The sequence below is a fragment of the Cuculus canorus genome, chromosome 11 (assembly GCF_017976375.1).
Source record: "Cuculus canorus isolate bCucCan1 chromosome 11, bCucCan1.pri, whole genome shotgun sequence".
NCBI classification, from domain to species: Eukaryota; Metazoa; Chordata; class Aves; order Cuculiformes; family Cuculidae; genus Cuculus; species Cuculus canorus.
This window is the reverse complement of record NC_071411.1, coordinates 12,919,939-12,936,750: the sequence shown is the minus strand read 5'-3', so window position 1 is coordinate 12,936,750 and position 16,812 is coordinate 12,919,939. Positions and strand designations below refer to the sequence as shown.

Sequence of the window (16,812 nt, the reverse complement as noted above, 5' to 3'; positions counted from 1 at the left end):
GAGTAATGAGAGTGTCAGGAGGGCTTTGCCTCAATACAACATCAAGGCAACACAATGTCTGACTTTGGTACAAGAGCAGGACAAGGAATCTTGTAGTAAATAATGGGATATTTGCACAGTTGTACTCACTACTCATGGAAAACCACAATTTCTTGGTACCTGAGGCTTTGAGTAGCTTGTGCCCGGGCATTTTGCCACAATAACAGATGGACACAAGAGTAAGCAGATATGACACTGTGTATGTGTGTCGTGTACGATGTCGGGGTCACGAAGCCCAGCTGGGAATGTGCAGACAACAGTCTGTCCCGTATTTCTGTGTCACTGACGTTTGCTTTCTAAAAACATAAGAACCATTTTCAACCCTCTCTAATGGTTGGCCACCTTTCTAACTGGGCAGGGCACCAAATGAAGTCACTGTAATGAAGACTTTACCTCCTTGTCTGTCCTCAAATGCCCTTTTGGAGTAGGATGAAATGAGCTCCCTTCCCTCTCCCACAGTCCATGCCAATACACTTACAAGGAATGCAGCCTTGTGCCGCGGCCCGGTGTTGGCTGTGAAGGATTTGTTCGTGGCGATCTTTCAAATCAAGAAGCAGTATAGACTGGTTGTATTCTATGCCATAACTCTTAGTATAGGGCCAGTATTTTAAAAGGGCTCAAAAGGCAGAAAATGTCATCTTGCATGAAGTCTGGCAGCTCTGCTAACACGAAGCATTACAGCAGCCTAATATTCAACTCAAAATCTTCCTTTTTTTTTTGTTTCTTTGCTAATAGCCCAACTCCTCATCTAAGCTGGGTCAAAGTCACTGGAAATTTGCCCAAAGACGAACCGGAAACAGAAAATTTTGGGAAGGTACTGAAGATAGATCAAGTGACTGCAGCTGATGAAGGAACATACCAGTGCACAGCAAGCAACCTCATGGGCAGAGCGAAGCATGAGTTCCATGTTCACGTGGAAGGTGCTGAGTGTATTTTACTAAGCTTTATGATTTTGAGCAGAAAAGTGGTCAAAGGGAAGTGAATAGGGACCTCTGTTAACATCACTTTGTGTAATGCATAAATCCATCCAACTCTACCAATTTATGCTAGCCAAGGACCTGCCTTATGGTTTTAGGAAGCTTGGAGAAAGTAGTATTTTTTATTTTTTTAAAGAAAGAATGCATTTTTTCCTGCACAATGAAGGCTTTACAAAGTGGTGAGCAGAAGTACAGATACGTGAGCAGATCCAATATATAAAGATGTGAGTTAGTCAAGCAGAGATATTGATGAAATGTCTTATATTAGTATGAAAGTCAAACTAAAAGATCTAATTATTCTACTTGCTCTTAGAATATGTGAAAATGGCTATACTGGGCCAGATCAGATGTACGTTTAGTTCAATTTCCTTTCTTTGGCTTCCACCAAAAATTAATGCCTAGGGAGGATTGTAAAAACACAGTAATCATATACATTATCATCTCTTTTCCTCCTTCACGTGCTCCCTCACTTGCATAGGGACAACCTGAGGAGAGAGTTGGGTTTATGTTTCTATAGCTTCTGAAAATTATCATAAACGATATGAAACAAACTAAAAGAAAAAAATTACTCTTGACTAATGAAATATGGCCCTTCTTGTCATCCTACTGAGTGTCCAAGGCCCATTCCCACCCTAGCCTTCATGCTTGGTAAGATGACAAATGCTATATTAGCAGCATTTATAGTTTTAGGGATACACTTGTGCATGTCATAGATATACTTGCGTGTAGGGTAGTATATCCCCGGGCATTAGCAATTAGCATGCACACAGGTCTGCTGGCTGAACAGAGTGAGTGCCGGCTGCTTGTGCTGGGCTAGCAAAATGGAGAACCTAGTACGTTTGTGCATCCATTTGGTCATCATTTATTTATGTTGCTGCTAGAAGAGGGCAGATTAACGAAGCCAGCCAAGATACCTTTATAACAGCTAAGTATCTTGCAGAGTACGTGTAGAGGCTCATGGTGCCTGCTGCTCCTCCACCTTCCTTTCTCTCTTTTCCTATTCCCTAATCCTGAAGGTGTGAACCGTTCACATGACATATAGGTGTAAATGCCCTTTTCCAGGAGCAAAGCAGAGCTCCAGTGAGACTTAGCAGATAAAAGTGAGACCTGCAGAAGTATCACTGCCACTGCTCCTCCTTCACCAGTGCTGCCCATAAAGAGCTGCAGCGTGAGAATCCTGAAGCACAGCTGAAAAACTTGCTGAAAACATTTTACTGATGAAAAACGTTGTAGCCTCTGCGCTGCAGAGTTTAAAAAAAATAAAAAAATCACGGGCAGTATTAAACTGTCAGTCTGCCAACTGCTTGATTTTAATCTGTGCTGCTTCTCATTCCATGGTCACAAGGAGTCCTGACAGGAGGAAAGGCACTTTCAACTACCTACTCTGTATTTACTCATCAACTGAGGAAAAGCTGTTTCTCCCAGTATGTGATGAATCATCTCCATTCAGTTGACACAACCTTGGGTCTTACAGTCTTCTTTCCCTTCCTGGAAGTTTGGCAGAGGGGGATACCAGGGCATGGCAAGTTTTCAGCTGCAGTGGAGGGGAAGTGCTGACTCCTAGAAATCATTCCAGATGGTTTGGAGCATCTCTGCTGTAGCTGAATATTTTAACAATCTGGCTATGATTTTCTCGGTTGTAAAAACTGAATCCTTCAAAGAAATTGCAGGAGCTGCAAAAACTATAATGCCAGAGAAATAACATTAATTAAGCAGCTCAGAATATAGACCCTCTTCTCCACCAGTCTCTGGAGGGAGGAAAGCTTTCCGGCAAATACTTGTTCTTGCCCTTTAACAAACAACTACTATTTTAAAAGTTAAAAAAAAAACAATAATCTTCCTCTAGCCACTGCCATGTAAAAAAAAATGCTTTTGCAATTGCTATTAATTTCATTTTCCATTTGTGTAACTAATGTTGGCCGCTGTCACTAGCAGGGATTCTTCCTATTGGAAGTCTCCTCACATGCAGGATATCAAGATAAAATTGAGCCCAAACACCATCTTCTTCTAGAATTTCTAACTGGAAAAATGTCACTACCATTAATCAGAGATGGGCTTGTTCATCATTCTTGCAGCAGCTCCTATGTGCACACTCAAGGGCAGATCTTGAGGCGGTGGAAGTGAGCATTAATTTCAGTTGGTTTCATGGAGGTTATGCTGACTTAGGGCATCTTCGCACCTGACAGACTCTTCTCAAAGGAAGCATGCGGGGAGAAGAAAATAAAACATGGAAGAAAAATTACCTCAGTTATTAACCACCAACAATTCTCAATCTAGTGGTGGTGTATAAATCAGGATATTGCTATAATTTCCGCACTATGTCACATTTTCTGTTCTTTCTGGTATTTGAAGATCTCAAACCAATATTCTAGCCTTCTAAATAACAGTTTTAATTAATGATATTTGCATGCAGCCCACTTACTAATCCTACAGTACTCTGAGGGCAAAGATTCAGGCAATTATTACCAAGCACATGAAAATATTCAGCTAAGTAAATTGCTTGACTGTTTGAGCATTTTAATCTCTCTTTGCAAGGAAAGATGTAGCCTGGAACATTGGAACAAGCCCAAAACCCCCATTGTTGTTATTAGAATGGGAAAGATTATTAAAAAAAGAGGCAAAGCAAGCCTACAAATTGTCTTATCTTCAAATGTTTGTTTATTTGGTTATTGTATGTAATCCCCAAAGCCAAATAAAAAAATACACCTACATCATCAAAATCTTGTCACTATCACACCATCTGATCTAATGGTACCTTGATCTCGACTGAGGCTCCTAGAATGTGTTTAATAGAAATAATCATTACAATATAATGATTAATTATAGTAATGATATAGTAGCTAAGGGCTTTTGCAGTTGTCTTGTAATATTTTCATTACTCAGCTAGAGAACAATAAAATAGGTGAAACTAATGTGAAGCAGAAGCATGGCTGGTTGTATCAATCACACTCAAACTGTAGTTCTGTGTTTCACTGGAAAACTGCTTCATCTGGGATGACCCCAAGGTGGTAAATGCATCTGAAGCTGCAGATGATGCCCCCAGAGTGGGATGGATTACCCTTCCCCACCTTGGGAAGACGTGAGGAGAATTTGAAATGGTCTTGACAAATTGGGAAAATGGTCTGGAATAAAAAGGATGGGCTTCAGTAAGCACAAGTGCAAAGCAGTTCTCCTCTGGCAGGACTAATTGGCTTCATAAGCACAGAATGGAAAATGTCTAGTTAGACTAGTCTGGAGGATGTACTGGATCGCGAGCTGAACTCTACTTGGAAATAGTCTTGCCGAAAACACAAAAGTCTTCCTGGAGAGTATAAAGAAAAGTGGTGTTCTAAGGGAGACCACTGAGAACTGATGGGCTTTTTATAATATAACCAGTTTTACATTGTGCTCTTCATCAAGGCTGGGATTAACTCAAGCCAGTTCAGAAGAAAGCAGCAAGGGTAGTTACGGAGCTCAAAAACATGGCATTTGAAGAAAAAAAATTATAGATATGTTTGATTTGGCATACAATGAATCTGGAGAATCCATAGCAGCCATCAGATGCACCAAAATTTCTTCACAATGGACAGTAACGAATTGCTCTCTTTGTTCCCTAGGGGTAATGCAAGATACAATAGACTTAAATTGCAATAAGGAAGAAGTTGGTTAGACATTGAAAATTTGATCTAGTTCTAAACAGCACAGGAAGGTTTGGCTCTATCAGGGGTATTTTAGGGGTAGATGGTACTGCTTTGTTGCAGGAAGATGGACTAGATGCCTGTTTTAGATACCTTCTATTTTTGTACTTGTCATTATATTTCCATAAAGACATAAACCTTTTCACCAGGAGCTCCGCATGCATAGCTCTTACCAAGAATATATTATGCAGTGAAATATTTGCCATATCATATTGCTCATGCAGATTAACTGTTTGACTGTCCAACCACTGTTTTTTGTAGTTGCTAAAAAGTACGTGTATATTTCGTTATTCTTATATACTTATAAGTAGTGTGACGTATCTGCCACACAGAAAATAGAATCTTCAGCCTTTCTGTGAAATTACATTTCCTGGGGCAAACACAGCAATTCCCATGCTGAGAAAGGAAAGCAGTGGCATGATATATCTACAGCTCACTTCCAGAGTGTATGTGCAGGTGAAAATAGGATGGCATTCATTGGGTGGTTTGTATTCACTCTGTGCTTGGTGTCTCGCCTCCTCCAATATGAAGAAATATCTTGTCTCAAATATCCTGTGTTTATGGCAGACCTAGAGGGATAAAAAGCCCTAAACCAAAAATAATAACCAGAACTCTTACAAGCTTTTTCACCTCCATGCCTTTGACCTGTCTTTTGTTGGTGAAACCATAACATATATGAGAGAGAGAGAAGGAAGAAAGATCTGCAAATCCAAAATGTTCTGCTGCTTAGAGTTTATTTTCCTGGAGCCAAACACAAGGAAGCATATCAGGTGTGGTTGCATCAGAGGCTGCACTATGGGAAAGCTACCAGCACTACTTGAGGAAGGCAGTAGGAGAAATCTGTGCTCTGTGAAGGAAATATGAAGATATTATAATTTTAGATAAGCTCTGTTGTCTTGAATTTTACTTCAGCCTTTGGCTGTTGCTTCACAGGTGCTGTACTCTGGAGCAGTGGGCTTTGTGTGGAAGCTCTTCTGTATCACACTTCAGGGGTGGGTTTTGATAATGTATCAGTGTGAACATGAGCAATGATACTTTGCTTTAGTATATCACACTGATAACAGCTGGAGAGGTATTATCAGGCAACAGCTCTGTTAATCTTCAAAGCATTTTGTGAGCATTAACTAATGAATCCTAAAGTTTCCCATACACTAAATCATCTATTTCAAATAGGGAAAGAGGTCAGTGATCTACTTAGTAGTGTCAGGTCTGGAATTAAAATCTGGAAGTTTGTTGCTTCTCAAGGAGGGATAATGATGAATTCAAAGCTGTGTATTGAATCAAAGGGTAGGCAGGCTCAGAGACCTGCATTCAGTCTGTAGAGAACAAAGCATTCATCAGATTGATACTTTTTATGCCTGCCTTTATTCCCTTCCCTTCCTTATGGTTGTGTTTTTCCAAAGAGGTTTGGACACCTGATGCTCAGGGTCTGCTCTACAGCAGAGAGGGTTTCACCTGAGCTACCTCAGTGTAGCCGGCAGCGCTGGGAAAAAGGAGAGCCCAGGGAATGCGTCAGTACACTGCTGCTCCTCTACCACCACCCTGTGGGCAACCTTTCTCAATTGCTGCTCAGGTTGATGGTTCTCTCATCTCCAGTGGTGAGAGAGCGTTTCATCATTCCTAAATATGTTACAGATCAGCCTCTCATCTGAATACATGATGAAAAAACAGAATGTCAGAAATCACAAGTCACTGGCACACGTAGATGAGCAGATGAAGGTGCTGCACGCTGTCTTGGAGCTGTGCACTCCTCCTGCATCGCTGTGCTCTGCCCTCTGACTGCTCTTGAGCAAGTCAGCGGAAGCCACTTGTGCCTAGTGAGGAGGATTTGAGCTGAATGGATATTTGCATCTTGGTTTTGCTGCTGGAATAGTCTCACTTCATTCCACAGACCACAGTCTCATGTCTGAGGGTCCTTATGATGCTGACCCGTTCAGATTTACCTCCTTCCCCAGCTTCTTGCTTGCTATTTGCATTTGTTTTTCGCTTGGATAAACACTGCCCACTCCCGACACTCTCTCCCTGACACTGACAGGTCACAAAGTCTGAAGGACAGAAATGAATCTGTGCTTATGCTAATTTTACCTTTTCTAACATCAGTTTGCAAGAAATACAGTACAGCTGCACAATAGGCTGCTAGCAGCTGGCTGGGAACTATTGGCAGCGTTTGCCATCTCCTGGAAGACCATAGTAATAGCAAAGCTGGACTTTCCTCACTGTAGTACTTAATACCTGCTATGTCCCCTCAATACAGAGCCTCCTCGGTGGATAAAAGAGCCCCAAGGTGGTGTTTACAGCATTGGAACAAATCTTGTCCTGTTGTGTGAAGCTATTGGCAACCCGGAGCCAACCATTCAGTGGAAGCTAAACGGGATGCCCATCGACAGTAAGTGCAAGGTCCAGAGCTCTTCAGATGATGGTTGGGTGGGATGTTCCTGTGTTGCAGCCAGTTAGAGGAAACACACAAATCCAAATGCTTTGAGTGGTATCTGATTTGTCAGCTATTTAGACATGAGTTAATATTTATTTACTTAATAAAGGTAATGTTTAAATGAGATCTTTGATAGAGAAGGGGTGAAAGCTGCAGGGCTGTGCTGTAGTAGTACCCATGAGCTACTGCCTCTGCCTCACCCTGTAACACTCCTGTCTTTTGGAGATCTGGCATAGCTTATGCTCCCAGTTTTGCTTTGTGCTTCTGAGTAAGCACAGGCCCTGGTGTAGCAGTATTGTTCCTACCATTTTAAAAAGGCTGGGTGGGGATTTTACTGGAAATCGGTGATTTAGAACACTTTTTCTTAGGCCACAGAACTACTGGCAAAAGCAGTGTTTTGCAACTTGCTCTCCAGCTGTTGAGCGAGGTCCTGGTTTGCTGAAGATGTGCCTTGCCTTTGACTTTCAAGCAGTGAGGTGAGACTGTGAACTCCACAGTCACGATGTTTTCTCCATCTCCTGACACGGTCTGGGTCTTTCCAGGTAGGACATTCAGAGGGAGAATCTCCGCCAGAGAGATCAGCCTTACCAACCTTCAGCTTCAGGACAGTGCTGTGTACCAGTGCGAGGCCAGCAACAAGCACGGCACCATCCTTGCTAGTGCCAATGTGAACGTCCTCAGTGAGTACCCTCCCAGCCTTTCTTTTTCATGAGAAAAGATCTAACGGAAAAGTCCTATTTTGCTGATTGAATGCTTCAAACAGCTTGGGGATTGTAACTGTGTCATTGTACTCTGCGTTGGCCCTAGATTTTAAGAAGAGCATCGCTTAAGCTAATGCAGCAATCCTTATCGTAGGCAGTATTATATGCTTAGCATAAGCGCTTACAAGCTTTCATAAAAAACATGCTTGTAGTTAATCTCAGAACATTTGGAATTCAAATTTACTGAAACCACTGTGGGCTGAATTGTGACCACAACCTCTCTTTTTGAATTATTAAGTGTATTGTTAATCTTTAATTTCAGTTGTGATCCTCAGCCTGTTCTTTGAAGAAAGAGAGTGATGGGAATTTATTTAATAGAAGAGGTCCCTAGAGGAAGCAGAACAGGGTTCTTATTTTCTCTCCTGGAACACATTAAGGTTTCACGGTCTGACACATCAGCGGTCAAGCACCGTTATCTTTGTCAGTGAAGCTTATGGGAGCTCAGTTGCTCAATGCAACAACTTCCAAAAGGCAATGAAATTCCCATTAAGTGGCTAAGCATTTGACTTTTGCTGGGAAAGGGGATAATGCAAGGACAATATTTGTATTCCCAGTTCTGAAATGTAGTTCTGCTCATTTTCCATTCTCTTTTGCAGATATTGCTCCCTTAATATTGACCTCCGATGGTGAAAACTATGCCACAGTTGTGGGTTACAGTGCCTTCCTGCACTGTGAAATTTTTGCCTCACCTGCAGCGGATGTTAGATGGTAAGCCACTGAGAACTTGTCTTTTCACACGAAACAAGTTAATCCAGGCTCCCCAAACACTGAAAAATGTTCCAGTGGTACAGGAGCTGGGATATTCATTAAAACTAGTTGTGCTGTATATAGCCAAATCCTGCTACAGCTTTATCTGCCTTAGCTTTATATTAGCAACTTTTTATATTTGGACACATTATTGAGGTGGAAGCCTGATGACTTGCAGAGCATATTTACTTGGAAATGGTTCCGTGTGGTTGAAAATCGCAGGATTGTCATAGCATGTGACAGGTGCAATAAAATTGCAGATGACAGCTAGAAAGACTCAGCCAGACTAGTTTAAAGACCTTGCTAGATATTGTCAGTCTGGGTTTGGTTTGCAGGAGTCTTGTTTCCCTTTACGATTTGCCTTTATGTGGGTAAAGTGACTTGGTAATATTGAGTTGGTCCCTCAGTGGCACATCTAAGACCAGGTCCCAAAATTCCTATGTCCCCTGCAGTATCTGCAAACCATGAAATAGCAGTTCCTGCAGCCCTAGAAATAACCTGTAACTGTTATTATCCTCTTTAGGACTAAGGATGACAGCGTAGAGCCACTTTCAACATTACGCTATGAGCTGAATAAGAATGGCACCCTAGAGATCAAAGAAACAAAGAAAGAAGATGCAGGGTCGTACGCTTGCTGGGCTTCAAACTCTGTTGGAAAAAGAGCAATCACTGCTAATCTGGATATAAGAGGTAATGCTTCACTTACGAATAGAAAGAAATTTGACATCTACTGAGGTTTTGTATTTTAACATTTTATTAAATAAGTACTTAGTAATTATTCAGTCCAAGGTGCAGATATATTCTGTGAGGCTGTAAATCCTCTGTGTACTAAGACCTAAAATTGCCACAGGTCTCATCTATATCATAGAATAATATAATGGTTTGGATTGGAAGCCACCTTAAAGATCATCCAGTTCCAACCCTTATCATCCAGTTCCAACCCTTGTGCCATGGTCAGGGACACCTCCCACCCGATCCAACCTGGTCTTGAACACCTCCAGGGATGGGGCATCCACAACTTCCCTGGGCAACCCGTGCCAGTGCCTCACCACGCTCATCCTGAAGAATTTCTTCCTAATGTCTAATCTAATTCTTCCTCCTTCCAATATAAAGCCATTCCCCCTCATCACTACATGCCCATGTTCCTCCCCAGCTTTCTTTTACACCTCCTTCAGGTACTGGAAGGTCACTATAAGGTCTCCCTGCAGCCTTCCTTTTTCCATGCTGATCAACCCCACCTCTCTCAGCCCGTCCTCATATGGGAGGTGCTCCAGCCCTCTGATCATCTTCATGGCCCTCCTCTGGACCTATTCCAACAGTTCCATATCCTTCTTATGTTGGAGATGTAGCAGTTAGTCTTGTCTTAGTTTTTCTGTGTGATTTCTGCATGCTCACACATGATACTTACTTTCTTCTTGACACTTCTAGAAGCTGCATAAGCCACTAAAACCTTGCTGTTTACATTCCAGTGCTATTAACTTTATGACCTTGAAAGCATTTTCCCTCCTTCTTGCCATCAACCTTGTTACATTCAGAGTAGGCTTTTGGTCAGCCCTCAGGAGCCCGGAGCCCTGCCCTCGCTGAGCCAGACAGGGTCCCTGCATCTCCTGAGCCGTGGGCTTCCTCCTTCCCTAAAGCTAATTCCCATCTGTTGGTAAGAAGGTACATCCCAAACTCAATTGATATCTGCAGTGAGCAGCAAACGTTGCAGCAGCTTGAGTTAGGGGATGCTACTGATTTGAGGGCTTTGCAGTGGGCCTTATCTCTTGACAAATATTTGCGAATAGAGGGAAAAAAAAAACCCCGAAATGCCTTTGCTTATAAATTTCAGATACACACATTGTGCTCTCATTCTGTTCTAAGGGATTTATTTGGTTGATTTGGTTTTCACCTGGCAGGGTGATGGCAGTGAATATCTCCTGTTGAGCGCACGGGTTGGTTAGTGGGTTGCACGCAGGTTTACTTAGGGGTTAGGGCTTGCCAATATGAAAACTGTAACTACTCAGTTAGCAGAGTCCTCAAAATGACTCTCAGATGCAAGTCTGCTGTGACAAACTTGAGAATAAACCTACTCGTTTTGTGTTCTCTTTCCACCCACTACCTTTCCTTTGTAAATTTTACAGGGATAATAAACATGAAAATGTACAATGAAATTCTTGCAGAGCAACGTTTCACTGTATAAAGGAATTTAACCAAGTGCTTTCTTCTTACTTATTCATCTGTTTCTGCATTCAGATGAGAGTCAATTAAAAGAACAAACTTGATCGCAATATTTTTTTCTCACTTGATTTTAATAAGCTTGTAATTTTTGTTGGATCGTTGCCAAAACCTATTTCAAATGGCAATTAGACATAAAAATCATATTGAAGTTTATTTTATCATCCATTTTGTGTCAGTCTGCTAACAAGGTTTTTCACCTGGGACTTGTTTTTACTTTTTTTTTTCTCCCTTGGAGCTCTTTGGAAGAGAGTATGTGAAGAAAAGAAAATTTCAAGATAGAAAATTAAATCCTGGGAAATATCTATTTTAAAACCAACTATCTTTCTCTTTAAAGGTGTTTATATATAACAAAAAAAGACGTGACCGTTGTTGCCAAGGTTAATTTTTATATATTAAATGCTTGGTGTAAATTTGATGTTACAGTCTCTTTCTCCTAATTAAAGTGTTTTCCTGTGATCAATCAGATGCTACAAAACTTGTTGTTACTCCAAAGAACCCTCGAGTGTTGAGATCTCATTCGGTTTTATTAAAATGTCAGTCTGAGTATGATTCACACTTGAAACACAGTTTTAAACTGTCCTGGAGGAAAGATGGTGATGAGCTGCCAGTCAACAGCACGGAAGATGGCAGGTAAGCAGGGAAGAAGCAAGAATTTCCTTGATCTCAGCTAAGAAGTGCTATATGGTGCTGGACCATGAGTTTTAATAAACCTGAGACTTAATAGCTTGAAATGCAAATTTACGTCTGCAAAAATTCTTCATCCAATATGTGAATAGATCTGCATTTTATATAAATATAAATGTATTTGTGTGAGATTTGAACCATGTCTGGCAAATTATTTTTTTTTCTTTTTTTATTAACTCTCACACCATCACAGGTGAATATTGCGTAAATGTTAGTTCAACCAAGAAATATAACCCTAGCGACAGCGTAGTGAACTGGGGATTTTGGGTTGTTTTTTCTCCACTTCAGAGGAACTGCTATTCTCCTGTGTTCTACACCTGTTTGTTCAAAGCATGTCATTGTAATGTTAAAATGAACATAAAGCAGATTTCTAGAATCCTTCCTAAAATCATACACATTAAAAACTGTGAGTTTTTCCTACATATGAGTTTAGGACTTGCAAGTGCAGGCTGAATTTGCTTTACTCTTGTGTTTCTGTTGACCTTAAGGGGAGGAGCTCAGCTTTTATTCTGTATGAAGGATCCCACATTGGGCAATCCAATGTCTTTATTAATTACCACAGAAGAGAGATGGTTTCCTAAATATTGCCGTGCTGGAAAGGTTGATGATCCTGCTGAGGCCACGTAGTATGGGAAATAGCGCCAAGCAAATGCCCTGTCTGTAACAGAGCCCAGAGGCCTGGGATAATGCCAGCTTCCCCTGGTCCATTGGACATTGCACAAGTGGGATGGGCATGCTCACTTTTACTCACCCCTTTCAAAAATTTGGACACAAAGCCCATGTATTTGCCTCATTAATAATGTGCCAAAATCCTGTTTCAGACACTCAGCTGATACATATCGATGTGGCTCTTTTCAGACTAGGAGAGACATGCCAGCTTCCAACCATGGTGGATAAATTGCTACAAAATACAAATAATAGCCTGCAGCACAGTGTATAATTCAACTACAATTACATTTTAAAATAATAGTCCTAACATGCAATTATGTTATTCAAAATGTCCTGTTACCAAGTTATTTTCTGAGCAGATTTTCAGAGAACAAAGATTTCCATCTGCCATAAGCTTATCTCACAGATTTTTCTTTTCTTTATTTGTATTAACTTCTTATTTTTTTGCCCCGTAGGATAATTCTGGACAGGGATACACTGTTCATATCAAGCGTGACACTGGAGGATCAAGGATTTTACACCTGTGTGGCTAGCACTTCCCTCGACAGCGTCACAGCCAAATCTCAGTTAGTTGTTCTTGGTAAGAGGATATTTTCCTGCTGTGCAAGCAGCTCTGTGCAGTATACAGTTCCAGCGCAGCACTTTTGCTTATTTGTTTCTTTGGCCCATTTCAGTCACAGAATCTCAATAACCCAATTTTATGTGGGTGCAATGTATCTCTCACCTATTAACCTCAGTTGTGCTATCCTTGTATCTCCTGGAGTGGGAACGCTGACACAAGCATTTCATTTATATTTAATCGCCCTTTGTTATACGGAAGATGAGGAAGCCTTTCTTTTTTTCAGTTCAGGAGTAGCCCACAGTGGCTGTAAGGGCTTGCCCAGGCTGGAAGATGTAATAACATATTAGGAATGGGTTTGCTTCTGCTTTGAAATCCTTGGTCAGTCCTTCACCTCACTCTACTAGACATTTGCACATGAATTACCATTTGAACTATGTTTTTAAGAAGAAAGATGGAAGGTCAGTGTTCAGATGTCCATCTGAAGATCAGTGAAAGTTAAGCACTTGAAAGGATTAATCATCTCTGTGAATCTGAGCATAAATTATTGTCCAGTGGCAAACAGCAAGTTCATAGCAGAGAAATATCTTGACCATAGAGTCTGGATCTTGTGAACATCCTTATAACCTGCTTCCTTTCCCGAAGGATCATTTGAAATTAATGGAGTGAACTTGTAGAGTGATGTGCAGTCCTTTACACATGTACCTAAGGGCATCAGCCAATTATTAAGATGCTGTTAAGCCAATTATCAAGATGCGGACAAGTTAGCATAATTTTAATTTCATGAAATTCGGCTTAGTTTTACTTTTTTATTTATTTCTGGTAGCTGTTGCAACATGAATTAAGACAGTCTGAACATCAAGATGTTTTCATGTGCTTTAAATTAATTGTATTTTCAGTAAATAGTAAATTAAGAAGATACTATGCACATTATTTATGTCATTGTGTTTTTTAGTGCTGTATAATTGAAAATGTTTGTAGACTATTTGTTACATTATTTATGAAAATTTCATGAAGCACTTTATTCCTTTTGAAAAAGGTGATTTGCACAACAGTGTTGTGCTATTTTTTCCTTATTCGTTTCATATAAGAAGAATCTTGGTGGGTTAACAATGTCTGTTCTTTTTCAAATGAAAAATTCAGTCTCCTTTTGCAATGAAAGACTCATAAGATCGCTAAAGAACTAAATATGACACAGGTGGAGACATCGGAATATGGGCAACCGAAAGCAAAGGAAATATTCAGATTTCTTCTAAGTATTTTGTTTTATAATTAATGAATGAGCAGAGGGGTGAGTATCTTTAAGATACACCATTGACGTCTTTAAGTTAGTACACTGAATTTTAATGCCAGATATGCTCCAAGAATAGAACAGCAAAATGCCTGTAGATTAAATTGTGCTTTCTTGATTTTTCCCAAGTACAACACAAACAGGGGAAATACATACAAAGAAAACTTAAAACAAAAAAAAGCCTCAGCCCAAATATAACCTTTTAAAGCCCCATCCAGCCTGGCCTTGAACACTTCCAGGGATGTGGCATCCACAACTTCCCTGGGCAAGCTGTTCCAACATCAGGTCAGAAGGAGGTCAAAGACCTGAAGCTGTGCGATCTCATTTCATTGGTCTGTAGATTTTCTAGATTTTGAAACACTGGCCCTGTGTTCAAAGAGGGAGAGTGTATATGTGCGAGTTTGGAAGGATGAGGGCCCCTATCAGCCCCCTGCAGTGAGAAATTACTCTTTTAAATCAGGCTCTGTACATTTCAGTTACCAAACTAATCCAATGCAATCAGACTGCAAATTGTCAAAACAAGCCATATGGAAGATAAACATCTGTCAGTCTGAATCACCTAAATATGGAAGCATTCAGTCAATTACAGGCAGTCTGGCAAACAACCGATGCCACAGATCACCTCTTCTGCCCCTGAAGCTGGTGAGAGACTGAGTGGTGTTGCAGAGATGTCCCCCCCTTGCTGTCTCCGAGGACTGTGAGAGGCAGCAGCCTATTTTAATGGTGCTGGTTTGCAGATTTTCAAGAACCCACCCCAGCCCTGGTTAAGTATCCCTGAAAAGTGAGCTCTGACAGCAGCAGCGCGTAGTCTTGTGCTCAGGGCTCACATAGTCCCACTCTTGTCCTTGAGAGGTGCAGTGCAGTTATCATACCAACCACCACCAGCTCTGACTGATGCATTCTCTGGACAGCATTAGTTGAACTGGCAGGTAATGAATTTTCTTGTTTCCTTTTAATATAGGTCCCCATGGCTGGAATAATGAATCTTATCCTTAAACTCTAAAAGGCCAAGTTCGATAACTGTCAGAGCTGAGTCACCTTCTACTACTCTGGTTTGCACCAGAGTAAATCCAAGTGATGCTAATATAACTTTCTCCTAAAAGCAGTGTCAATACCTATTAATGATTAAATAGATCTCGTTGTTGATTTGCAAAAAAAAAAATCTGTTGCTGCAAGCACAGTAATAAGAGTAGATGGAAATGAACTCAGGAAGGGATATTGCATTTAAAAGGGAGAAAGCAGGACAAGAATGTTCAGCTTGGTTTTCTGTAATAAAAAGGATCTTTAAAAGCAATTCCCACTTGGCTAATTTTGTCTATTTTGTAATCACTTTCTTCACTGAACTTGCTGTTCCAGTCCTTTGGAAAATGCCAGGACAAACAGAAATAGCTTGTTGTTCTCCTGACACTTCTTCATTATTTTCCAGATGTTCCTGATCCACCAGAAGATCTTCAGCTTTCAGAAAATCAGAACAGAAGTGTTCGGCTCTCCTGGAGAGCTGGGGCTAGTCATAACAGCCCTGTTAATGGTATGAGGGATTTTAGTAGCATCATCTTGCACTGTTTAGCATTGTGGCACGTCATGGCTGTTAGGAGAAACAAACTGTGCTCACAGCCATACTTAATCGGTTTTATTATGACAGTTAATTTGTTGTAAGTTCATTTCCATCCTTGCTATTTATAATCTGCTTATACAGGCTCTGCCTTTTTTCTTTTATTTCATTTCTTTTCGTCCCTAGAGTCAATTATAGAGTTTGAAGAGAACCGGTGGGAGCCAGGGACGTGGCAAGAGCTAACCCGAGCCTCGGGGAATGACACCACCGTCCTTTTGTCACTGGCCCCGTATATCAATTACCAGTTTCGTGTTGTATCTGTGAATGCTGTGGGAAGGAGCCAGCCTAGTAAACCATCACTGCGCTATGCAACACCTCCAGCTGGTAAACACTGCCATCTAGTTTTCTGAATATTGAACTTTTTTTTGGGGGGGGCGGTGTTGGGGGAATGACAATGCCTTCCTATGTTTCAGAGGGGCGTAAAGAAGGGTCACTTGTGCTGCTTTTGCTGCTCAGTGGCAGCCCAGGCATGCCAAAGTGAGGAGTCTACACCTTGAGGCTTTGCTTTGAGTCTACGCTGCTGTGGTTAGCAAGGTGTTCCCTACCAGGGTACTGACAGCATACAGCTTTCTTAGGTTCAGCTGATTTTGCAGCTTTAAAGCCTGTTGCAACCCTTTAAGTACAAGCAGTTGCTGGAGAGTTTCTTTGAGGTTTCTGGGGAGCCTTTCAGCAGCACTAAGCTTGTCAAAAATCTCCATTAACTGTGCATTTCTCACTGTGACAGAAAATGTTGTGTCCCTGAAAGTCATTTTGGAGACCAACTGTTCAGCATACCATTTGCATTCTCTGGCATTTTCTCTTTCTTTATTTTCCCCTTTACTTTAATTTCAGGTCCTTCTTCAGCTTTTCAGCTGTGTACGTTGCACTAATGATATACCTTCTGTTTACTAATCCCCATAGGGAGAAAAATCTCTTCTTCTTAATTGCCCTACATCTGGTGCTTTGAAATCCAAAAGTCACAACTTCATGTTAGCTGGTGGCTCCAACCCATAAGGGCACTTGGGAATCAAAACTGCAAAAACAACGGGTTTTTTTGGTCATAGCAGCTTTATTGATCCAAGTAATTAGTCTCATGACTGTTTTTTGTCTAGGTGTCTTTTGCTTTCAGCAATACCAGTCCAAGAAAAGTTATTTGCATCTGTTTT

The 16,812-nt window shown here is 41.0% G+C and overlaps 1 protein-coding gene across 9 annotated transcripts in view; it reads left to right on the top strand.

The window, feature by feature from the left end:
• The window catches only part of CHL1 (cell adhesion molecule L1 like), a 139,710-nt gene that overhangs the window by 99,596 nt on the left and 23,302 nt on the right, over nucleotides 1-16,812 (top strand). For all 9 annotated transcript variants that reach the window (XM_054076721.1, XM_054076718.1, XM_054076722.1 and 6 more), the window contains 9 exons: nucleotides 775-959; nucleotides 6,948-7,079; nucleotides 7,667-7,804; nucleotides 8,482-8,593; nucleotides 9,156-9,322; nucleotides 11,317-11,482; nucleotides 12,661-12,785; nucleotides 15,482-15,583; nucleotides 15,794-15,991. In XM_054076721.1, coding sequence (XP_053932696.1) covers nucleotides 775-959; nucleotides 6,948-7,079; nucleotides 7,667-7,804; nucleotides 8,482-8,593; nucleotides 9,156-9,322; nucleotides 11,317-11,482; nucleotides 12,661-12,785; nucleotides 15,482-15,583; nucleotides 15,794-15,991 — 1,325 coding nt within the window. The remainder of the gene's footprint in view (nucleotides 1-774; nucleotides 960-6,947; nucleotides 7,080-7,666; nucleotides 7,805-8,481; nucleotides 8,594-9,155; nucleotides 9,323-11,316; nucleotides 11,483-12,660; nucleotides 12,786-15,481; nucleotides 15,584-15,793; nucleotides 15,992-16,812) is intronic.